Genomic DNA, 25,830 nt, shown 5'->3' on the forward strand with positions numbered 1-25,830 from the left:
GTGTTCAGCAAAAATCCAAAACACAGCTCCATACTAGCTAATTAGCTCTGCCCTAGTCAAAACTAGCGCACAGAAGCGCCAGTCCAGCATTACCCTGAAGACACAAAAAGTATATATACATTCACAGTTCAGTTACTGACAGGCACAGAAAGTGAGAGGTGTATCCTTTGCCTCCTTTCCAGAAATATAACAAAGAACAGGAGGCTCCATGATAGCTCCAGAAGTATAAGGAAAGGGCATTCAACCAGGTATAGAAAGAACAATACTGTAAGAAGACTTTGGAGTCCAGTCTTAGTAGGAGCTGAAGCAGTAGTATTTACATATATGGGTGTCTCACTCATGAGCAAACTCCACTAAGTGTATTTGACAGTGACTTTTGCTCCACTCCCTTTATTGCTGTGATGCTTGGAGGTGATGGGTGGATCACTTTAACACTGACTTACAGAAGTACTTTGTTAGGGAAAGTAAAGTCCACTAACAGTACTATTGATATGTCTAGATAGAGGAACAGCTGGAATAATCCAAGTTAAAACTGATCAATCCCATTGCTCAGGAATCCAAAAAACTCCGTTTTTACCAGAAAGAGTAGATGTAGGAGGTTCTTTAAAAGTTGTATCATCTTATTTCAAGTATCAGGATTATTTCAAGTATCAGGATACTCTTGCTGCTACTGTTTTTCCCTGCTTTGCTACATTCACAAACTACTCCCATCTGGATTTGGTACCAGGAGCTCCTAAAATTGATAGAGAGGAAAAAAAGTGGCTTAGAAAATGCACTTTGACATCTCATGCCATCTATGGTACTTTTAGCCCTGTCATGGTTTCTGAAAAATACCCAACCTGATACAATGAAGAAGCAAATGTGTCAAAAATCCTAAGGTACAAATCACCTTAGGTACAAATCACCTTAACACATCCTCAAGATATATTTTTAACATATACCTCAAGAACATAATGGAAGTTTGTAGACAGTGTTCCAGGACAGGGGAGAGAGGAGAGACATGCTTGGACATTTCTGCGTGCTCCATTTTGGAGACATTGCTGGAAGACTAGGTTAGCCAGAACATGAACATAAGAAAAAATATGTTCATAGGTAGGATTTTTGTGTATAATTGTAGTTTCTTTTTCTTGTGCATTTTCTAATTTCTTTGATAAACTAACATGCACTCCTTTTACCCGTTAGCTCACATGAAGCAAGTTGAGTTAAAGCTGACACATTCAGGTTATATTTCCCCAAAGATAAATCCTCCAGGGAACTTGCATGCTTTGGTGGCAAAGTAGCTCTTGTCAAGCTTCAAGGGCAATTAAGAGAGTAGGAAAGCCAGGCATACAGAGAGCACAGGCAACACAGAGAAGCTCACTCAGTACCCACAACATCTCACAGCTCCAAGCAATGTGCAGAATCACCCAGTGATGTAGTCAAACTGGTTTTTAATCGCTGCTTATCAGTCAGCCTTGGCAGTCCGAAAGGCAACAATAAGATATTTGAAAAATAATGTTGTTGTCTGTTTGCACTGAGCAAGGTGGCAGAAAATAAAACAGGGGCCAGCCATTTACATATTCAGAAAGGGATCTCAGAAAAGGAGTTGGATTGCACAAGACAAACAAGAGCTGAAAGAGGACAAAGTTTGCTTGGAGAATCTCACCAAAGTGAGAATTGCATTGGATAGGAAGACACTCTCAGATACCAAGGACCAGCCAAATCTCAATAAATCTCAATAAATATAACTCAATAAACATTTATTTGCAATTTATGTGAATTAGAATAAAGACTGAGATAATCAAGAGATTGCAGACTTCAGCTTGCCTAAGTAATCAGAAAAAGGCATTAATTCCACTCAGCCCTTCAATAAACAGATTCTGTACTAAAATCTTCAACAAAGGATGGAGGTGAGAAGTAAATGGACTGAAAAGCAATACCTTCTGTAAGCAGTATGAGCTCAGCACCCTCAGTTGCTACAAGCTGGTATTTTGGGTCACATTTGTATGCAAGGAGACAATGCAAGCACTACTCCCCTGCTTTGCTCCATGTGTTACACGGTAAAAAGTGAGTGAAGAGCTAGCACAGACCATCAGGAGGACAGTGATATATTATAGAACCAGTCCTATATAACCCATGTGGAGAAACATAAACACTTAAATATGTTGAAGCAAGTTTTAGGTAAAGCAAATCGCCCACACAAAAGTTAATGAAAATTTAGGCTTAAATCTGTGTTAATCTCAGTTTCCTGACTGTAAAGGCAAGGGAACCATAAAGATCTGAAAATAATCTGGAAGAGTTTTTATTAAGTGAGAAGCACCATAGAAAGGACCACACACTTGTGGTAATGCACAAGACATTATAATAACTAATAAGATGCACTCATTAGCAGACTTGGATGAATAATGGTACCTAAACCTTGGAGACATTCTCTGAACCTTGCAGAGGAGATAGGAAACACACAGAAAAAAGTAAGCCAGTGATCATTTGGTTACTTTATGTATAGAGAGCTGTGGTGAGCCAGTTCAGAAGACTCTGTACTGGGCTTTCCCTAACATTACAGTGCTTTCATAATCAGATCAAGTAATTTATGATCCAACACTTTGCAAGGTAATAATTAATTTAATGGCAATAACATGTGCATTGCTGTACATACATGACATGACATGCTACAGGTCAAGACAGCAGGGTTTGTTTAGGCAACACTGATCTCAAGCAGGCTTAACCAGATGGCCCAGGTAACACACACACACCCCTCTTGGTATGTGATCATCCATCCAAACTCCAAGTCAAGCAGACTGTTGGAGGAAGTCCAGCTCTGGGGCCCCCAATATCAGCAGTACATGGACCTGCTGGAGTGAGTCCAAAGGACCACAAGGATGATCAGGGGGCTGGAGCACCTCTCCTGAACAGACAGGCTGAGAGAGATGGGGTTGTTCAGCGTGGAGAAGAGAAGGCTCCAGGGAGAGCTTATAGCACCTTCTTGTACCTAAAGGGAGCCTACAAGAAAGATGGGGAAAGACTTTTTGCAAAGGCATGTAATGACAGGACAAGGAGGAATAGTTTTAAACAAAGACAGTAGGTTTAGTTTAGCTGTTGTGAAAAAACTCTTAACTGTAAGAGTGGTGGGGCCCTGGCAGAGGTTGCCCAGAGAAGTTGTTGATGCCCTCTCCCTGGAAGTGTTCAAGGCCAGGTTGGGCAGGGCTCTGAACAACCTGGTCTAGTGGGAGGTGTCCCTGCCCATGGCAGGTGGGGCAGAATGAGATGAGCTTTAGGGTCCCTTCCAACCCAAACCATTCTGTGAGTCCATGAAGTACAGACCTGTGCTAAAGGCACGAGCTGACCTTTAACTCTGGCTTGATTGTTACAGTGGAACACTGCTTCAGCTCAGGGTGAAAAGACAGTTGAAGTGTGTTGAAGACAATTAAAGAAGTAAGAGAACTTATTTAGTGACTAGGGCAGTCTGATCCTAAAATCAGATTAAATAGCTTAAAACATCAAAGAGAAAAAATAAAGATATGGATTTGTATTAACTGGAAAAATAAAGGTAGAGAAAAAATTAGGACACAAAAAGGGAAAATAAAGAATATAATTTTCATTATATATAAGGAGTATCGTTAAAAGGACATAGCCCTGTAATACACTGTTTTCTACTAGTTTGTTTCATAGCACAGCCCTCAGCAGGTAGGATAGGCAGCCTGCCATTCTGAAGGTACAATTACTCTCCCAGCCCAGGTGTGTTCTGCAGCTTGTGACTTTAGATGTCAGCTCTGGTAATTCATGGTAACCTACAGATAATGGCTGGGTAGCCTGGGTAAATGGGCTGCTGCTGCACGTGCTTCGGTTCTGGTGTATAGGACATCACTATTTTCAAATCTTTATAGGTGGAAAGGCACTTATGCTCTTGATCCTTCATGGGGTAGTTTTGCTACATTTTTCTAGTTTTCTTCCTCTCCTGCAGAAGCTCCTTGAGCAGGTCATGCAATATGCCTTTAACCTTCCTCTCTAGATCTTTCAACTTACAATATTTCTTTCCCATTCAAATTTTCAGGTTTTTTTGGGAACATAAAGGACCACCGCCCAATACAGCATGTTCTCCATATTGAGCTGGAAGACTCTTGATATTTTTTAGTTTAGTACCCTATCTTTATTTCTTCTAAAATACATTTTTCTCTTGCCCTGTAGCACTGGTATCTTAGACAAAACAGTTATGCACCTTACTGCTATAAAGAGTTTACACAGCATACTGTAGTGCACTGAAAACATTTGTCTAGCATAGATCAGCTGGAGGAGCTATTAATGCCATGTTTCATAGCTTAGTTTTAAATAAAACAACAAAAAAGTAGACAGTGAGTTATGAAAACCCAGCAGAAATTTAGTTGGTTTTAACATTATTATTAAATTCTCTTTTCTATAATACTTTTGTGTCTTACCTGCTCTCTTCCTCAGTCCTTCAGTCTTATAGGTATGATGAAAAAATCCCAAATTTTTAGAAGGACCTTATTAAGTGCAAAGAGAGTGAGCGTAGGAGAGAAACAAACCCCTAAAGACCAAAATAAGTTTTCACGAGGCTTTTACACTCCTGCAAACAATGATCTAAGTCTGCAAATCTTCAGTTTGAGAATTGCTTATTCAGAATTTAGCAGGTCCTGTACTTTCTCCACATTCCAGCATAATCATAAGTAAAATGAGAGTGACACTGCTTTCTGCAACCTTTGGTTATGGTTACCTTGTTTCACTTTTAACCCTTAGGCACATTAGAATATTACAATGTCCTTATAAGGCAGGGAGTCTCTACATGACATATACTGGACAAAAAGGCAATCTCAGTTGAGTTGCTAAAATTTTTAATATTGCTGCATCTTAAATTAAGGTGCAGAATTTTGCTCTGCTTGAAACCAGGAATTAACCCTCTCACAGATCTTGTAAAAGACCATTTCTTAAGGCTATCTGGCACTGTTACTAATCTTTATTAATTTGAAAGCCTCAGTATATATCCCTTCATGCTGTCTAATTCCAGTACCAACAGTCCCCCACGTTCTCTGTAAAACCCAAGGCATATCAGATGGATCCAGCAGACAAAGAAGGGAAAGGGAGGGGGCTGGAACACATGGCATAGGAGGAGGGTCAAGGATCTGGGACTGTTGTGCTTCTTCTGAGAAGTGAAGGCTAAGTGGGGATTGCTACCTTCAGCTCTCTGGAGGTTACACTGAACTGGACCCTCCTCAGAAATATAAAAAATCAGGGCAAAGGACAAGATGAAACAGTCAAAATATGACATCAAAGGACATCTCAATTTCAAATGTGACGGAAAATATCTGGTTGCAGTTAAGCACAGTGAAGGGCTGTCGAAGGAGGCTGCAGAATTTCCATCCATGAACATTTTCAGACCCTAGGGGTCCAAATCCTGAGCATCAGGATCTATCTTTAGCATTAGCCATACTTTGAGTAGAAGACTGCACTACATAACCTCCAAAGATCACTTTTAACTCTATCTTTTTATTCCATAAAAAAAAAAGCAGAAACCTTATATAAAAAAAAAAAGTTGCAATTATGGACTAAATATTATTCTTCTCCCTCTTCTCCTCACCTCTGCTTTATTAAGACAGTTACTGGAAAGAAGAAAATGTATTTCAGCAATTAAATTTAAATTATTTCCAAGATGCCTTCCTCACAGCTGACAGCTACAAAGCACGATGTGATGTTTACATTTAAAAACTTTTTAGGTGAAGATAAGACATATTCAAAAGAAGACTGATAAGTATTTTCTGGCACACTCAGAAGCAACCCAGATTTGAGGAGGGCATAAGGAGTCCCAGTACTGGTTGTAATGCTGAGTCAGATGCAGAGGAGTTGCTCAGAAGAGTCAGTCCAGCCGAGGAAGTTTCCAGGACTATATCACAGCCAACAAATTAGATTTAGTTGGCAAGAACATTGCACACACCATAAATTCCAGGGTATAGTTACAGCAAGGCGCTGCTGCCCTCAGCGTGGTCACATGCGCCTTTTGGGTACCCGTAAATTGTCATAACCTTTCTTCTACATCACATCGATGCCTACCATCTGTTTCTGACTTTTGCTCACCGTGTATGGTATCACGCGCTGATTTTGGGGGTGGGGGGGACATTTTAGCACTTGTAGGCAATTGGAGCAGGCAACGTGCGTGGCCTCCTCCCCTTGCCATCTTTGACACAGGGGGCTTGTCTGTTTGATTCCTTGAACAAGGCGCACCATCCTTGCAGGGACCTATGTCCCTGGCCCCCCTCCAGGATTAAAAATCTACCCCTGCTGGCGGGACAAGAAGGGCGGGAGGCGGCGAGGGGACGTGGGCTGCGCACACCGCGCCCGGTGCCGCATCCCGCCCTGCGCCCGGGGCCCCCCAAAGCCGCCGGGGACCGGGTCCGCCCCGGCGGCACGAGCCCCCAGACCTCCATTTCGCGCAGGGGCGGGCTCGGAGCGGGCCCGCAGCCGGCGGAAGATGGTTCCCGGGCGCTCGCCACCGCCCCCGGGCGCGGCGCCACGGGGCCGGGCGCTGGGTGCTGGGGCGGGGCCGCGGGCAGCGCGGGGCTGCGGCGCGGAGCGGCGGCACCAGCGCCATGACCGCGGCGATGCGGCAGCGCTTCGACCGCTTCCTGCACGAGAAGAACTGCATGACCGCCCTACTCGAGCGGATCGAGAGCAAGACCGGCGTCAGCCGCACCTACATCGCCACCGGTGAGCGCCGGCCGCCGCCCCACCGGCTCCCCGCGGGCGGCCGCGCCCTGCCCGCTCCTCCTGGCCCCGGTCCCTCGGGCTCTGACGGCTCTCTGCTCTCTCCTCAGGCATCCTCGGCGTCGTGGCCGTGTACCTGGTGGTGGGATACGGCGCGTCCTTGCTCTGCAACATCATCGGCTTCGCCTACCCCGCCTACATCTCGTGAGTGTCGCGACTCCTGCCCCCTGCGCCACGCCACGGTTCCGGCTGCCACCCGCTGATGTGGTTGCAAAATCGCGTCACTTGCGACGGTGCCGAGCCAGTCTGGGGTGGCGTTCCAGTCTGGGACCGTGTGCCAAAGTGTTGGTTTTGGCGCCCTCCCCCCCCCCCGTCCCCCTTTCCTTGAGCAGGTACAGGTGCCAGGTGAAGAACGAGGCTTCTCCCATCTGGCGAATGCTGCAGGAGTTACAGATGGGAGACGCTGGGTGGTTTCCACACTTGATAACCAGTTCCTGTAGCGGGTTGTGCTTTGGGGTTGGGCTCCCAGCTTTGTCATCCCCAGCGGGAAGCGGGACCGTACGGGAGGGGGGGTCCTCCTTTGAGGGTGTTTGTTAAAAGTCGCGCTGATGGTTTGAGCGGGGCGCGGGGAGGCACTGGCGCATCCTCGGCGTGTGCCTGGTACCGAGTACCGGGGATGGGCTGGAGACAGAGGTGCAGTAAGGACTGTACTCCAAACCTGCCTCCCTGATGGGCGGGAGCGGGGAAGAAAAACGCTGTAACTCCTCTCGAGCGTGAAAGACTTTAAAAGACTTCCTTTTTCAGAGGAAGGGCTCCTTAGATATTCTTAAAAACAAAGTAACTGTTATCTTTCACATGCGTATATAGTCCCTTAGACCAAAATGCATTTCCTGTTAGGCTGGACCGCAGTCGAGTATGATCCAAAAGACTGCAGAAACTAAATAAAACCTGTGTAACCTAATACCTCCATCGAATGGAAGTCCTTCCCAGCAGGACTGTGATATTGTTGAAACACAGTGCTTGCCTTTTATGTAACTCTATTTAAATGCAGTCAGCAGCTTTTAAAAATATCTTCTCTGTAATTGGATCCTGGACAATAAAAGTTCGGTTCTTTTATTTTTTTTTTTCAGAGATGTGAGAGTTTCACTTCATTTTATACTCTTGAAACATCCTGTGGTTGTGATGTTTAAGGCCAAACAACATTTTCCTAAGTGCTGTTCCCGGTGTTCCCTTATTTTGGAGATTATAGGCCAAGAATTCTGGAGAAACTTAGGTTTTGTTTCCTAGACGATAATTTTTAATGAAAAGATTAGTTTAAAAGTATTCTTTCATTAAAATCTGAAAGCGGAAATATCGGCCAACAAACCTTCAAAACATTGAAATGGTTACGTAGGAATTATGTTTATGTAATATTTTGTGTCTTAGGTCACTTTTAAAATTATGTAATTACTTTCTAAAATCCTATTTGAATTTTTAAATTTGTTTTAGAACTTTACTGTTTGGAGTATATTTTAAACCTTCCATTGTGCAACGATGCTGAATAAATTGATAATACAATCTCTTGGAACTGCAGAATCAAGGCAGTAGCAAATCAAATATGAATAATAAGGTTTCATTGCTAATTTTTTCTTTCAAATTTGAGGGGTTTTAAAAATGTTTTTGTGGAGTATCTCCCTTTTTCATGTTGAAAAGTGGTTTTAAATGTGTCTTAATGTGAAAAGTTACATCCCAGATTTAGTATTGTGTGTTTCAGTTTTTGCAGCTTTTTTTAATAATGGGAGCAATATTCCTGGCTACAAGTTTTACTTAAACAAAAAAGCGCACAAATACAATGCCAGTTCTGGGGTTTTTTTCCTAGTTCATGCTCAGGTAATGCTTGTCCTTTAGCTGCCTTTTTAATGCTGGAAAACATTTTTGTAGGAAATTATAATCCTAGGTGAAAACCTAATTTAAAATGCGTGTGGTGTGCTGCTTGCCAGTGTCTTTCAGTGGCAGCCTGCTGACAGCACACGTGGGCTCAATCCCCTCCCCAGCCCTTCTCTCCCAAGTCCAGAGCTGGTATGTAGAGTTTATCCACATTCCACTGTGCCTGTTTTTGTTTTGGCTGCTCTGGGTCAGGTACTGTAGTCAGGGTGCTGCTGAGTGCCTTCCCCCGTGCTTATAGAGACCCGGAGCATAAAGAACACCGCCCAGAGTGGTTTGTTTATTCCTCTCTGCTGTCTTCTCTGTCCCCCTTGGAAAGGCAGATGAAGAGCCTGCTGTACGAACTGACAGCAGTGGATATGCTGCCTAGCACTGAACAGAAAACAGTTTTCAGCTGTTTTCATCAGCTGCACACACCCTCAAATGCCTTTTGCTCTAAAAGCTGCGGCTTCTGGAAGAGGTCAGGAGCTGTACATGGAATGTATTGTGCAGGGTGTTAGTTTGATGTTTACACAGATGGTTCAACAATGAAACAAAGCCTGAAATGTCTCAGAAAGGCACTGAAAGAGAAAAAGCAGATTACTTTTCCTTGGTTAATTTACTTTCTTCTTTTGTAAAGTAGTTCAGTGTATCATTTCTCCATCATCAGTAACTGAATTTTTAAGAGGAAAACAAGGAATGGTTTGGGTTGAAAGGAACCCTGAAGGTCATGTAGTTCCAGCCACCCTGCCATGGCCAGGGACAAAGTTGTGGGTCAAGCTCTTTGTCAGCAGAAAAGGCACTCATGAAGAAGTGGGGACAGATGTCTGTGCTCTGCAAGGGGCATCAACAGTCTTTACAGTTGTTTAAAACGGCAAACAGGCTGCCTGATGGGCAACCCACAGGCATGTTCCAAATGTGTTTTATTGGGATTTCAGTTCTGGGTTACTTTAGTCATGGTAATTACTGTCCATCTCTATGCTTTCCTGAAAGAAAATATATTGGAGTCACAGCAAACCCAGAGACCCTCAGCTCAGAGGTCATGTTCCTGCATGAAATCAGGACAGTTTTGTGCAGGTATCTGCCTGTCAGGCTTTGTATAAACCTGCAGTTTATTTTCCCTGGTCTCTGTCATTCTGTGTGTTCACTGTGGTGTGTGCAGTGCAGCAGGTGTGAATTTCAGTGGAGAAATGCTGGAGGCTCTAACTGCTGGCCCAGCAGATGGTGTGAAGTGGTGCAGCTGCAGCTGCACTGCTGCCCATGTTCTCATCACTGTGGTGTAAACCAGTGCCAGGGAAGGGGGCAGGTCCCTGCTTAATGCCTGATACAGCTTCAAGCAGGCACAGCTGTTTCCCTCTTTACTCTTCCGTGTTCACCTTCAGGTCTGCCTCGGGTAAATCTTTAGTGGTTTCATAAATGGAGGAATTTCTTCTTCGGCAATACAAAAATCTCCCTGTACATCCACATGATGTGTCATAGCACGGGCCCACCTCAGTCTCTTAACATAGGCAAAATGAAGGAGTAGTTCTCTGGCTGTTTCTCAATAGGTCAGGCAATCTCTACTCTCATTCCTTGGAAGTCTGTAAGTGCTATGTGATGGAAGAGAAGAAATAATTTTAAGTTGAAATCTAATACTTAATTTACAGGCTTTTGTGGTTGCAGAAGACCAGCACTGAAAAGTGTCCCACACATCATTGACCCAAGTTTTTAAACTTCTAGCAAGCTTTAACTGCACAAGGCAGTAATCAGGCTAGAGATGGAAAAAGTGAGTGTTGGCAAGTGCGTAAATACCATTGCCAGCGTTTTCACTGCTTCTCTAAACTTTCCAGAGCTAGCGTGTTCAAATGTAGCTCCACCCATAGTTAGTGGTGGTTAACTGCCTTGGAAAAATTAGAGTGCAAGCAGGAAGGGAGCCTTTGATGACTAAGAAATGTGTGCAAAGGATTGGAAATTTCTTAAGTGCCGTCATGCTTGGTTTAAAAATTACGAAGAGAAAATAGCTTTGGGCAGTAAAATGTCTGAACTTATTACTAGTGTCTTCAAGGGAGAAAAGCAATATAGTACAATAATGCCTCTCTGTGCTTTGGCTAATTTTATGCTGTTACTTCACTTCAGCTGTTTTTACTATGTAAATGTTGCTTGTAGCATTTTACTAGTAGGAAACAATCTGGATTGATTGTAGAGAAGTATAAACACTCAACAGAAGTTTGACTATTGTCATGGTCTCCTAGTTCCTTTTCTTCTTTCATGCTTTTAAAACAGGACCACTGCTTTTCTTTGGTGACAGTTATTCAGAAAAGATTTAATTGTTTGTGTATTTCTTGAGAACTAGGACAGCAAATTTCTCTTAACAAGTTTTGAGGCAAATGCTTACTTTCTTCCTTCATGAAAAATCATGCATGATGTGCCAAGGTTCAGAAGTAATGGTCTGCTGCTGCTTTATAAATATGATTTGAGAGAGCTGACATATCTAATGCCTAGTATAAATATAAGTAGAAAATTTTCAAATCTGTCTGCACTTGTGCTGTTTTCTCTTGTGCATAATAATCTGGGGTTTCAGACACTAAAAAGGGTATTTGATTTTTTTTTTAATATGTCCTGCCAAATCAGTTCCTCCAAGCACACTTACTTTTTGGTTTTTAGGTTTTAGAGTGCCATGTTTAAAAGCCATCTTATCAGTCATTTGGACAAATTATGTGCTTTCCTTTCTAAAGAAAGCAAGTATTTAGGTTCAGGGAGTCTAATACTGTGATAACAGTATGAAAATTTTGCTTTTACTTCCAAATCTTGCTTATAGGTTTAAAATATAAAGGTGTTTGTTATATGGATGGGTCTACTCTGAGCTGAGGCACTAAGACATCTTAATTCCTGCAGAAGAGCCAGCATGTGTGGGATTGTGTTTTGGGAAGCTGGTTTTGATCTGAATCAGAACTGGGGAACTGACTCATTGGTTTGCTCTACAAATACTTGTGCCAGGAATGAGCAGAGAGCAGTGAAATGAGAGGATGCCTGCTTTTTCCCCCCTCTCTGTTTCAGGAATCTAGCTTTGTGTTGAGTTAACATGTAGGCTGTAGGACTCTATGGGCAGGCAAAATGGCATGTGTTCCTCTTGCTGCCTCAGTCCCCATTTCCTTTCAAGAAACACAGTTAGAACCCCTTGTACTACTCTCATGTAGCTTTTTGGTGTCTTCTAATATCTGTCTGTCCATGGTCAGTGAAACCCTCCCTTGCTATCCTTGATGAGTTTTTCTGATCCCTTCTGCTACATCCTCAAAATTGTGAGAGAGGGGAACTGGTAGACTGAAATTACAGCAATTGTGTAAGTGCAGTTGGCAGGAAGATCTTTTCTATATCTGCAAATGCATGACTGCTGTTGCAGTCAGTGAGGAGGAAGAAAGATGGAAAGCAAGAAGGATGGAAAGCAGAAGGCTTTTAGGTGATGGATAGTAATGTAGAAGCCAAAACGATAAAGTGAATCCAAGGGTACTTGTTTCAGTGAAATGATATGAGTGTCAGGGAGGCAACCTGCCAGGATGAGTCTGACATGAGGATGACAGGGAGGCACCAAGCTAAGGAAGCTTGTGGTGCAGTGGAGTGTTGATTCTGTGTGGGTGTCTGGATACATAGCTAGAAATAAATTTTACAACCGGCTGTAAAGAGTTGGGGCAGACCAGTAGGCATAAGCTCTAGAAATATAGGTGATTTCATGGGTTTTTAAGTTAAATGAAGAAAAACCAAACCCAAACTTACTCTTGGTTAAGGTTATGACAAAAATTCATATACTTACTTCATATAGCACTGACCAGAAAACTGAAGGAAGCATGCCCAAAATGGTTCAGTCTTTCCCAGCTACAATCTGAGCACTGGGTTTAAGGGAGACTGATCTTTTGCCTTGAACCTGTAACTTTGTTTATACAAGAATCTTCAGGTTCACCTTGTAAATTGCAGGGATAAGGGCGATCACATTACATGAGATCACGGCAATAAAATTTTGCATTTCTTTATTTCTGCTTCCCAGATCTGGACTCAGCTCAGTAAAATCCTGACTCCAGACTCATAACTTAGCTTGTGAGTACTATATGTGTGAATTTACTGTAACAAATGATTTGTTATGCCAGAGCTAATTGTGGAGCAACAGTCTCTTCTTGGAAAAGAGCTGATTTTTTTGTTGAAATGAGTCAGATGCTCTAAGTGAAAGAACTCTACTTGGCAACTTACTAAAATTAGACCAGTGTCCATTACTATCAGTAGCAGGATAAGTAGCCACAATGGATCTAGAGTAAAGTTTCACTGGCTTTAGGGTGCACAGGGTCAAAGCTGAGCCAGTGCTCTGACACTGTAAGTACAGCACGGATGGGAACCCTGGACTGCCACAGAATGTGATTACCTCCACTCTTCCATCTTGGCACCACCAGCTAGCAGAGTTACTGGGGAACAGATCTGGCTGAAAATTAAGTTTCTCTTGGCTCCCCATCCATCACAGTGCTGGCCCACAGCAGGTTATTTTCACTCTTGGTCAGGCAGCTGTTTTTAAAATAACTGAGCTGTGATATTTACTCTCCAGACTACTGGAGCTTTTCCTAGTGATTGCTTTTACCTCCAAGGTGCAGAACTACTGTAAGTAGTTGTTTGAAGCTCTATTTAAAGTCCTCTACAGTTAGTGATTAAGCAATATAAAAAATCCTTTGGGATATATAATTACTATGCATAACTAAGGTGGAATTTAATCAGATCAGCACTAGACAAAATGGTGTAATTTTTTTAAAATATGAATTGTCTTTGGATGGTCCTTCATTTGTTAGAAAATCTTGATATAATGTGTTCATGAGGCTGACTTATTTGCTCTTGCAACACAGAAATAATTTATAAGAAGGCAATCCTAAAGTAGGATATAGTGTCAGTGCCTCTTGCTCTGTAACTTTTCACTTATTCATGGAGATTGCATTTTGAATATCAGCCTGCTTGATTGCTGACCTAACACGGAGAAGAATGAAGTGTTCTTGGCTTGAAGTAATGCCTATGGTATCTCTCCTAAGCTTAATTATACAGGGCATTGCACCAGGATAATACCTCTAGAATAACTTGGAAGACTAAGTTTAATTAAGGTGTGATTCTCATGTTGAAAGGAGTATAGTTATAAATGGATAAAAAAATCCCTCTCTGTTCAGATATTCTACATAGCTTACTGTGCTTGTTCTTGGACAAATACTATTTTCTGTGACTTACTATTGAAATAGTGTGTAAGTAGCAAGGGATGGAGGTAACTTTTGCCTTTTGTTCAACAGGGACATGTTATGCTGGATTTCCCTGTCTCATCTGAGGAACACACTCCCCATTCCAAAGCAGGATATTTTTAAAATACTTGCTTTTCCTTGATTCAGTTAAAACTTTCATTCACTGATGGTCCTGCTGTGACCTGCTTTTCCCCCCTCCCTCTCTCCCAGCTGGGACTGGAGCCATGGCCTGCAGGAGCAGTTTGAGCTGACATGGCTCTTCCCTGCTGGCTCTGGTAGGGTGCTGCCCCTCACCTTGCCCACCAATATCAGACCACTGCAGAAGGAGGGGAGATGTGCTGTTCCCTACAGTGTGTAAGAAAACAACCACATGTGGATTTAATGTTGTGTACATCAGCTGGCTAAATTAGATGGGGCTTTGACTACTCGTAGTGCTGCTACTTGTGGCTGTCTGACAAAAAAAGCGTGTTGTTCATGTATCCCCTGAGGAACTACGGCAGCAGATGGTAAATGTTCAAAGGGAGAACACCCATGGCACTGCATTTAGGAGCTCTCAAAAGCCATTTGTTTCCAGAGGAGAGAAGATAATAGAGTGTGGCCCATTAACAGAGTGATATGCCATCTGCCTTTTGCCACTAAATTGGAGATTCTAATTTTTTTTTTTTTTTAATAAATGAAAGCTGATTTTCGTAGTTACTGAGATGATTTTAATAATGTTAAAAAGGAAGATGAAACAATGCTCCCTTAAACCCATATATGATTTCACTTCATATATGGTGACTGGAAAACAGGAAGACTGCTGGCAGGTTAACTGCAAAGTACTTTCTCACAAATACCAAGCTAGGATGCTTGTTGTGGTAATATAAGCCTTCTCTTCTCTGCCTCTAATGGAGAAATTGTCAGAACTAAAGGAATTCACATGGTGAGCCTCTACAGCAGGTTTTCCTAAGGTTTTTCCACTGAGAAACTTTGCAATTGGTGCCTTTCTCTGCTCCATTTATCCACCACCCTCACATCCCTACTAGTCCATGTACTTTTTTCTTTCCCTCCAGAAGTGCAGTTTCACACATTGGAAATAGCTCCATAGCCTTCTTTCTTAACTCCTGTGGTGTCCAAGGGCTGTTTTTGTACAACCCCCTCATCTGGTCCTACAAGAATACTTCAAAGGTGTGGGCGTGGAAAAGATGTGCTTTACAGTGGGAGCAGGAGCAGCTGTAGTTGTCACTGCCTTTGGGACTGCTTGGACTAGGGCTGCCTGTGATGGTAGGAGTAGCAAGTTGCAAGACCTGTGGAAAACCTGTTCTTCCAGTTGTGCTGGTGCTGTGTGTTGTTAAGATCCCCTTATTGATGGGGTATGGCAAGGGCTGCAGCTTTTCCCCTGCAGGACACTGCTGGCGAGCCTCGAACTCTAGCAGAAATAATGCATGAATTAATTATCAGATCCTTGTCCTGCATTTCAAAGTAATTCAGTCCAGCAGCTGTGCCAGCTCCCTCCTCTGCATGTGGTGGGTTTGCCAGTGCTTTTGCTGAAACGTACAGCATGTCACAGGAATTATTTCCCCCAACTCCCCCTGCTCCCCCCTAACTTACAGAACTAGGACGTGACAGAATCCACAGCATTTTTCAGCTCACAGACCAGGAAATAGACTTAGGCCAACTCTCTGATTTCTGCCTTGTAAACCTCCTTAACTCTGCCTTTTTAAGGGAACTAACAGAAAACTTGGCACTTCTGGAACATCTCACACATGCTGCTTCAGAAACAATACAGGTGATATTAAAGGAAGAAGTGATACAAGAATTTAAACTAAATTGATTAAACTGAGTCTACAGATTTTAATCCTCCAGCATAAGTGGAGAGGACAAATGCTCTCTAAGACTCTTAAGCTTGAAATTATCAGGCTTAGATTTGCTAGTATTTTCTTTTAAAACTTCTTACAGTGCTAATCTGGAATTTAGTGGCTCCAGAAACTCCACTCCACTACTTTTACTGAAAGAGCACATGTGCATCTTTTAGTTTCTGTTTTTTAAAACTATATAAACTTGAACTGCATTCTCATAGCAGATGGAGAACAAAAGCCATCAAATCATGATTGGGCAGAAAGCCCAATACTTTAGTAAAGTTTTTTTTGCTCTGTTCTTAATACTTTAGTCTACATCAGACTTTGCAAGTCGTGTAGGAATTAATTTATAGAGCAATACATTGGGTGATGCCGACACATATTCCTCAGCATATGGATCTGGATCCCCTCTGCTTATGTAGACCAAGTGCTTCTTAGGACATAGAGCAAATCTTAGGCATAAGTTTACCTTTTCAAAGAGGAATCTAGTGCATATATGAGTACATTTCAAATGCTATTTATTAGACCTAACTGTATAAAAAAACCCAGGATAGTATAGACAGTTTTATACCACTGGTGCTGCTGGGAACCCCAGGCTGTGCAGCACTGAATGAATTTCTGATCCACGCATAGCCCACTGTGCAGGCCTTGTCTGGAGGCAAGGCTACCCCATTTTGATTACTTAAGGTATTATAGGATTTTTCATCCAAGACAACAACTCTGTTCATCATTCCTTTCTGACTGCCAGAGAAGGAGGATGGTCACTGATGGGTGCAGGCAAAGCCAGGCAGGTGATCACTGGCATCCTGTGTCTCACAGGACTGGGCTCACTCAGGTTATCTGTTATGTGGGTCAGTAATGCTCTGATGTACAGTAGCCTTCTGATCAGGATTACCACAGTGCCTCCGGAACTGGAACTATGCCCAAAGATTATCCCCTCCCTTTCTTGCCCCTCAAAATGTTTTGTGAGCAAGGTCACAATGCTCACTGGTTTTGTTTGGTTGGTTGTTTTTTTTCCCTCCTTGTAATCCCAGAGGTAGAAATATCTCGAGTATCTTTTGGTTTTGAAGTGTGGTATATAGGGATAAGTTTTGCTGTTCAAAGACCTTGACACACTGTCTGTATAATAGATGCTAATTAGTTTTCTTTGTGTAGTTAAAATATGGAGAGCCACATAAAACAAAGGATCTGAGTCATTAAATCTTCATCATTATAGATGAGACTGATGCTACTGTTCTGCTCACTTTTATTTATTTTCCTTGCAGAATCAAGGCCATTGAAAGTCCCAACAAAGATGATGACACACAGTGGCTGACTTACTGGGTTGTGTATGGCATTTTCAGCATAGCTGAATTCTTCTCTGACATCTTTCTGTCATGGTTCCCTTTCTACTACATGCTAAAGGTATGTTAATTCATGTGACCCCTCTCCTAAAATGGAACCTTTTGATGAGACTGATCTAATGTCTCCAGGAATGGTAGATGACAACAGATTCATTTGGAATCATTCCCAGGTCACACCTTCTTTTTACATGCAGGTTATGTGTAGTTTATTACTGTGAAAGCGATCTGTTTACAGCTGATGTAAACAGATCGCTTTCACAGTTTTGTGATGCAGGAGGGGAAGTTGGGATAGGTGGAAGGGAAAGGTCTGCTGGGTTTTAGGAAAGAAGAAAAGACAGTGGAACTGTCCCATAAAGAAAAAAAAAACCAAGCCAAAGACAGTTCTTCTTCTTGGTGGTCAGGTAAATTTGGACAAATGGCATAAGTAAGCCCCACAGAGTGGCTCTATTTTTGCTGTAAGTGGATTAGTAAAAGTGGAGAGTAAAATCATGAAGGCTGTTGAAGGAGGTCATAACATCTGTGCTTTTGGAGCAAAGATGGAAATTGGAACACAAGAATAGTTTGTCCTACAGTTTTAATTTTTAATTAAGCTCAGTTTCCTGAAAGGAACTGGTAGCTATCAGAGGAGATGGTTGCTAATGTCCGTTTGTTAGTGTGATTTGACTACCAGCCATGATTTGGTTAAGCTTTGTTTGTGATCTAAGGTGTCAGTCAACTTCAACACATTAAATTTTTCTAGGAGATAGCTGATCACTCTATGTGCTGTTGAGTAAAAGACATTTTAGCTTGCTGCAGAGCCTGCTCTTTTTCTCAAAGAACTGTTACGAGTTTTCTGGTTCAGTGGCTGTTCTCTTCCTTCTCTTTTATTTTGTTAGCCTGGTCTACTCACACCAAAATTGTTAAAACAATTTACTTGCCAGGTATTGTGGTGGGGTCATTTAATATTTTAATGATAAGACCTGACAATGTAAAAAGGCGTTTCCAGGAAATGCCATATTTTATAGGCAAAAATTGACTGCAACAGCTGGTTTACATGTCTGACTTGTTCCTTTTCAGTCTTTAACAAGCCTCAACTCTGGCAATCATTTGTACGCCTTCTACTTTAGTAGAATTACGACTTTATTCCATCATCTGTATATGCTCACAATTCTGAATTCATACAGTGTATTTTCAGAGCTTCTTTTTCTAAATTCTTAGTGAAAAAAGACATGGGAACAGTTTCTTCATGCCACTACAGCTCTCTTTCTGAAGAGTACATGACTGAAATTCAGGTTGACTTTCCAAATGAAGACGACAAATGGCTCTGACAAAATGGTATCAGGAGTGCCACAGTTACATGTGGTACTGTAGTCAAGGGAAAGGCATTTTTTTCAGTTCTGCAAAAGCAAGCACAAGGAATTGTGTCAATACACAGCTTTCTATGATAGCTGCAGAAGGCACATAGAAGCCAAGTGTTTGCTCTCAGTAGTGGTTGGTAGGAGAGGTTTGTACAAAGGCAGGCAGGTGTTGGCTGAGGATCAGAAAGTGTTGCTGAATGGGTGAGAAGATGGAGATTACTCCACAGGAGAAGAAGGAGGAATCAGGCAGCTTCCACACTTCATTCCATCCATGAACTAAGGCCTCATGGAGGGTAATTATGATGTCTCCATATCTTTTTCATGAAGTAGAAGCCCAGATATTCATTCATGAAAATTTTGAGCTTGCTTTCATTCTCAGGATGTGCTAAATTTGTGTATTCACATCTCTTTGATATGGCTTGTAGCTTCCACTCCAGACTGGGATTTAGTTGCTCAGTATTTTAAAGCACCTTCATGTACGTGGCTGAAACACTGAGCACTGCTGCTTCCAGAGTCCCCAAGGTCCACAGTTTAGACTCTGTGACATTAAAGTTTTCAGCAGACTAGAAAATTTTGTGGGTGGGAGAAAGGAATGTTGCAGAACTCCTTTAAATATGTTATGATGTTTGTATACATTTTTGTTCTCCAGATGACATTTCTTGGATTTTATGGGCTTTTCTTTTTTTGGTAATGCCCACTTCCTATTTATCTGTTTGAGGTTTTTTTATTTCTGAAGCACAGGACATGCATGCAACTCGTAATTTCTTGTGCTTATGATTTGTTATTTAATACTTCTGTTCAGGCTTTAAAGATTTCTGTGGCATTCGGGAATTAGAGTACAGTAGCCAGTAAAAGCAGCAGAGTTTATCATCCTATGAGTATTCTTGGTGGTGGGAACAAGAGGGACTCCTTACTCCACTAATGGTTCTGCCTTGAAATACTGTAATGCTATTTCTGTAATGCTAAAATTGGTGCTGCCAGGGCAAAAACAACTGCTAGGAGCAGGTCCAAGTGAGCCAGACTGAGCTCAGGTGAATTCCATTCCCTCCTCTGACTGGTCTGGAGGGTTGCAAAGAATATATTTTGGGTTTGGGTTTTTTTTTTCCTAGTTAACAATTTTATCACTCTGAGCTTGCTGGAACCTCTTACAACCCTCTTTATTTTCAATGGCCTGTGTTAGTTCAGTTTCATGAGAGATAGGGGTGAAATAAACTAAGTTATCGGTCTAACATTTTCAAGCTTTTAAACAAGTGAGAATCTCAACTTTGGTACATGTCCAATAGAAAATGTATATAAACATCTGTTGCAGTACAATTCAAAAGTAATAGGTATTTTTGAGAACAAATCTATAATTACCTGTGTCTCAACTCTAGTGGGACAAAGCTGTCAAATCAAAATTACTAATTTTGTTCTTAGGCAGGGAAAGGGAAATTTCAATTTCTTTAGGTTTTAGAGGAAGTTGGACTCACATTTGAGGGATTTTTTTCTAAAACAAAGGAGAACTAATTTTTTTTGTGTAGAAGTTGAGATACTTGTACAGTTTTGTGGGAGAAGTAACTTTCAGTAATTGATCAGATATTCTTGAACAGGAAATAAAGTCAGTGCACTGCTCAGCTTTTAATGAAAAGTAACAACATAAGATAGCACCATGTAGTCTTTATGTTATATTAAATTCCAAGGAATTGAAGCTTTTGAAAATCAGTATTTATATTGAGAAAGGCACTTTTTGCCTTTATTTTCTCTGACCATACTTAATAATTCATCAGCTGCTACTTACTGGTGCCAGATTTTACTGCATGTTGAATTATTTGTTTCACTTCATTGGAATTTTCCCGATGGGCCAATCTCTCTGGTGAACACTTTACTTCAAAAACCTTTATTTCTCTTCTGGTAAACATTGCTTTCAGTCATTTTGTCTTGATACCACAATCAAATAGTTTAAAGAAGAAACTTAATGCTTACCCAAAAGGATAGTAAATTGATCTGGCACTGCAGAGAAGACAAAGCCAAAATTTTACAGATGTGAAGAGTAGAACCTAGAGAATATTCAGTCTCAGTATACCTTATTGGGAAGGAACAGAGGAGACATACTCCAAAATATTTTGATACCTTGCTTGAAGAAAATTGTGTGCTTTGATTCCTTTCTTCTGAGAGATGTGTGGAAATCCTCAAACATGGAATCCTGTCTAACATGAAAACAAGGCATGTTTTGAGCCTGTTTTGTTTTGTGTTTCAGGAAAGAATAGTCTGAGAAAAGCTGTTACGGCTTCATTTTCTGGAGAGGCTTTTGACATGGAATAGTACTGTTCTATTTGTGTACAGAAAGAACTGTACTGCTGTGAAAATGTACTTCATTTTGTTGCGGTTTTATCCTGCAAAATAATTTTATGTGTATTTTCATCACTCAAGCAGATTTAGTTTATGGCACTCCCTGTCCCTTAAATGTTTCATCTTGCTCTGCATGACTGTCTTTGTGTGCTATATGGCAGTGAAACTGAAGCCAAATAAAAGTGCCTCAGTAGTAAAGACAGGAATTTGTAGTACCTGTAATAACTGTCCTTCCAAACCCCTTTTGTAAGATGCAGAAACGTGACCCCACATTGTGGTCTTCGATTTTTCTGGAGAGCAGATGGTGCTCTAAAAGCTATACCTAAACTGTAATCCAGAGACATTAGTCTTGTTTGTGCACTGTGTGTAGCTGGGCTTATCTCTCCTCCTTGTCGATTGACCTCTGGGGTACACACAATCCTGTTCTTTCCCCACTGTGTTTTCAAGGCAGACAGGCAGAGAGGAGAGGGATGTGTTTTGGCTGAATTGAAGTAATTTAGGGTCCTAGACATTCAGTGAGGCCTGTGCCATGTGTTTTAGAAATATTGAGAGAAACTGATGGTTTTTTTCTTTCATGTATATATCCATGAAATTACTCCAGTACGAAGATTGGCTGTATGTAGCTGTCCTGGTGCGCTCCCTCCCAAAGCCCTGACCGCACAGGGAAGGACTACCTGTTCTCACTGTGCTCGGTTCTGTGGCACTTAGGAAAGGCACCTTGTCTCCTACTCATGATTCCTTCCACTCAGGCCAATGTTCTCGTTCTCACAGTGTGGCTTCCTGCTGTGGTGCATGGCTCCAAGCCCTTCCAACGGGGCAGAGTTTCTCTACCACCGGATTATCCGTCCCTTCTTCCTGAAGCACGAGGCCCAGCTGGACAGCGTGGTGCAGGACCTGAAAGACAAGGCTGCAGAGACTGCAGACACCATCACTAAAGAGGGTGAGCAAAAGGCCCTTCACTGGTCACAGCAAGCAGGGGGAACTGCACCGGGGAGCTCACTTAATATTCATCATTTGGAGGAAACAAAAATAAATTGCAAGAAGACTGTGTAAATTACAATGGAGAAGTTAAATTTGAGAAATGTGGATTGTAGTGGATCTTACTTGCAGTTAGGCTAGAATGAGTGGAAGGAATGGAATCGTTTTTGTGTCTTCCCACCATACACACCACTAAAAACATTCTCTCTAGAGGCAGGTCCAGACATACCTCTCATAACTACAGTTATTGTTTTAGTGTATCCTCATGTCTCCTGAAATACTCCCTCAAATACCTGCTAGTATAGAGGGGCTCCCAGTTGTGCAGTAAACAGTTAACAGCAATACACAGCAACATGGAAACTGCAGTTTTCCCATGTATATATTTTTGCATTTTTCCTTCCTCTGGAGGTCAAAGGATTCTTCACTCTTAAAGGAATTACTTACATTTTATTTTTACGTGTTATAACAGCCTCTGGATTACTTAAGTTTTTTATTTCCTTGCATTCTGTTGTGAACCCTTGCATTCTAAAATATCTGATGATGGTTTTATGACTAAGAGAAGGAAATGTATTAAGTGGCTAAAATAAAGGGTTTTTCAAGATTCACTTGAAAGGAATTTTATCTATATGCTATTTCAAAGCATTTTAATTCTCCTTTCCACCAAACAATGAATGCAGCCTCATTTCATCCTACCAACTTAAGCAATTTTCCTGTCTGCTTAAAAGATCTGCCTTGCTCAACTATTCTTGAAAATTTTGCTGCATGATTCTTTTGGAGTCCTTATTGTTAGGCATGTATCTTAATTAATGTCCTTCCATGTTGCATGTGGGATTTTCCTGTCCTCATTTCATCACTTTTTCTTTCTTTTTCCTATTTTTATGTATAAAGATTTCTACAAAAAAAAACCCAACAAACCAAACAACAACAAAACAAACAAACAAACCAAAAGAAACCCACCAAAACAAAACAACAGCCTTTTTTAAAGAATCCATGCATACACATATATATTTACACACAAATATTAGCATTATTCCGAGTCTGTTTTATCATTATGGTATATTTCTTCCTGCAAACCTGTATGTCTTTAACACTATGAGCAGCCCTGTTTTAACAATACCATAGTTACAGTACTAGTCCTTACTTATGATTTATTTTTTAATGTTTTTATGATCAGTTTTATCACTATATCTAGGTGTATACAAAAGCTATGATTTTCTTCTATGTTCTATCTCTTGTGAGTAAAAGGAAATATTTTTTCATGCAGTTCAAGAACATTTGATAACCCACTTTGTCTGTTGGCCTATGACTAAACTTGATTTTATTTTCCTACAGCCAAGAAAGCAACAGTGAACTTGCTGGGTGAAGAAAAGAAGAGCACTTAAACTGGATAAGTTTCCCTACCACCTCCTTTGTGCAGCTTGATGTTACTGGGGACTGTGGTATAAGTTCAATAATATTGCCTTGGAAACATTTTGATATATTAAAGGAATGTGCTGTAAGTTTACTTACTACTTTGCTGTGACTGATAGAGAGTATGCATTTTTATTTAAAAGCAATGCAGTGGGCAGCATCTGAAGCTTAATGAAAATATTTTATTCATCTTCATGCAGAAGAAGTCTTTCAGTAATCTCTTTCTGCAGTAACAAATAAAAAAGTATATATCCCTCAGGCTCTGCACTTTAGTTGTCTCTTTGTCTATGAAATTACTCTTAACACTTTGATTGTGGTGCATCTGGGAGCACAAAGCTATTTCATAGGGAAAATTCTGAATGGATTTCTTGAATATACCGGGAATTATTGTGAGAGATGGCATAATGGATGTATTCCCCACCACTAAAGCTGTAAATTGTGAAATTATGTGTTCTAGGCACCTGATTATAGAGATTATTCACTGTTGCATGTTTTGTTGTAACACAGTATTTGGTACAGTGTGTGTATTCTTAAATGGATGGATACTAAATATAGGAAAGAATAACTTCCTTGGAATGATGAAGCTTATTTTGGCCTGAAGTGATTTGCCAGAAATGGATGTATTAAATCCCACAAGATTAACAGAACATGACTGAAGTACAACTTCTTGCCTATTCTTGTTAAAACAAGTTGTTATCCAAAATTGTTCAAAGAGTGCTTTTTAAGATCACACTCAAAAGCACAAGCCACCTTTAGCTAAGGAGTGGTACCATTACAAACACTTTTTCTTGAATTCCTTTTAAAATAGCAGCTGCCTTGGATGTCAGTCCTCAGAATTACATCATTAAGGGGACAGACTACAACTCCCACAAGCTTTTTCTGCTCATAAAAATCTGAAATCTCTTCTGACTATACTAAGAACAACTTTGTATGAGTGCTTAAACTTCCTGAGTGGAGATGCTCTTGTTGTTACTTGATATATTCCTGACCAATCAGTAAGAGTGCAACCAAAGCTGCTAAGAGAATAAAGGTATTTTTTACAATCAATGTAAAAAAAAATATTTTTTCTTAGATTTCCATCTGTACTCTTTCACACTGTGGTATTTTCAACAAAAACGATTACATTAATTAATCAGGCATGAGTTACTGAAATTCCCATGTTTTCATCTCCATGCTGACATTTCTTTGAAGCCTAGAGTAATGGTATGGCAGTTCTGAGCTCACAGAACATGCAGAAAGAAAGCTTAAGCTTTTGATAGGATAAAAATTATTTCCAGTACACAATCTTGAATTCTAAAGACTTAAAATAAAGTTTTGAGGACTTCTGGCTTTCTGCAACAAATTGTTGTATAAAGATTCTTTGTAAATTTTCAGATTTTCACTGCAAAAGAGTGAAGCACACAGTGCAACTCAGTGGGTCAGTTTTAACCTGGAGAGATATGTTTTATAAAAGGGGATGTAGAAGTGTCATAAGAGAAAGCATTTTAAGCTTTGAGCTGGAAAACATAGCCCTTGGAGCTGGCAGCTTGGATAGGGAAATACAAGACCTGCTGTACCTCATGTTCTGTAGAACAGCATGCAGTTTGTCATTTGAAGAAAAAATAGCTAATCATTCCTTGACAACTTTTTGTTAGGAGGGGATATGCTGAAGAGGATAAAGTTTACAACAAAGTTCTAGGTTTTAAGCATGTAAAAAGTTTGAAGTGTATCACCATTTAACTGGTTTAATTTCTTGTCTTAACTTCTTCTGTCGTAAACCCACTGGACTTTCTGGTAAGCCTTACTAAACCTTAGTCCTGTGTTTTAAGCTCTATCAGCTCTATGTAAAGCACTCATGTGGCCACTGTAATTTAGTTTCACTTCTTGAGATTAGAAGTAACTAGATGAAAATAAATGAGGATTCTTAATAGACTATTTGATTTCAGTGCAAAGCACTACATAACTTACTTATCTAAAAGCTTACAGTAAACTTTAGATTTTTCAAGCATAATGATATCTGTAGTAGAGACAGGATTTACTTTTTATTTCTTATACTAATTAACAGTTCTTCCACTGTTATTAATGGGGATAAAACATTCTAGGTAGATGTTAGGTAAGTGTTGAAACAGTCCCTTCCATCTCTCAGAACTCAAAAGACTTTAAATCAACTTCTTGTCTTCACCAACTTGATATTATCAGCACATAAAATCAGTGCTCTTTTGTCAGATATCTACTTGAATTAGAGCTACAGTCTGTTGTTAACAAAAGTTGCCCTTGTTTTTTTGCCTTGATGCAAGTAGAAATGACTGAATTTCTGCAGCAAGTTATCCTTTCCTGGAAGTAACTCCACTGGGCTGGCCCCGCAGATCAGTGCTTTTCTTTGTGTCTTCACAACATTTATGTGCAAATGTTGGTACATACATCTGCTCCGTGTCTTTGCTGAAGCTGTAATGTGCTAAATAAAAATGGACACAAATAAAGAGATTCTTATGGGACTGGTATGATGCCTCAGTATTTCTTAAGAACCTCATACCTCAGCAGTGAAAACCTGGCTACTTTAGGAAGGCAGAAGGTCTTTACACGGTATTCACTTTTTTTTCCCCCTCCCTGAAGTTCATTACTGTGGAACCAATAGAAACCTCTTAAACTCCAAAGGAAGTGTCTCTGCCTCATGCCAATCTGAGGGTGCAGCCAAGCAGATTTAGAGCATCAGACCCTTACAGAAGAGTTTGGAATGCAGAACTCTTCCCAACAGTGAGCACCACGAGCATCTTTCTAGGTTTCATAGCCT

At 40.9% G+C, this 25,830-nt stretch overlaps 1 protein-coding gene across 1 annotated transcript; it reads left to right on the top strand.

The window, feature by feature from the left end:
- Window positions 1–6,489: 6,489 nt before the first annotated feature.
- REEP5 (receptor accessory protein 5) lies at window positions 6,490–25,540 on the top strand. Its single transcript, XM_054653356.2, has 5 exons — window positions 6,490–6,693; window positions 6,801–6,894; window positions 16,930–17,068; window positions 21,444–21,612; window positions 22,983–25,540. Exons 1-5 carry the CDS (start codon window positions 6,576–6,578, stop codon window positions 23,030–23,032), a joined length of 570 nt encoding a protein of 189 aa, XP_054509331.1. The 5' UTR covers window positions 6,490–6,575; the 3' UTR covers window positions 23,033–25,540.
- Window positions 25,541–25,830: the final 290 nt, after the last annotated feature.

The sequence above is a fragment of the Agelaius phoeniceus genome, chromosome Z, assembly GCF_051311805.1.
Source record: "Agelaius phoeniceus isolate bAgePho1 chromosome Z, bAgePho1.hap1, whole genome shotgun sequence".
NCBI classification, from domain to species: domain Eukaryota; kingdom Metazoa; phylum Chordata; class Aves; order Passeriformes; family Icteridae; genus Agelaius; species Agelaius phoeniceus.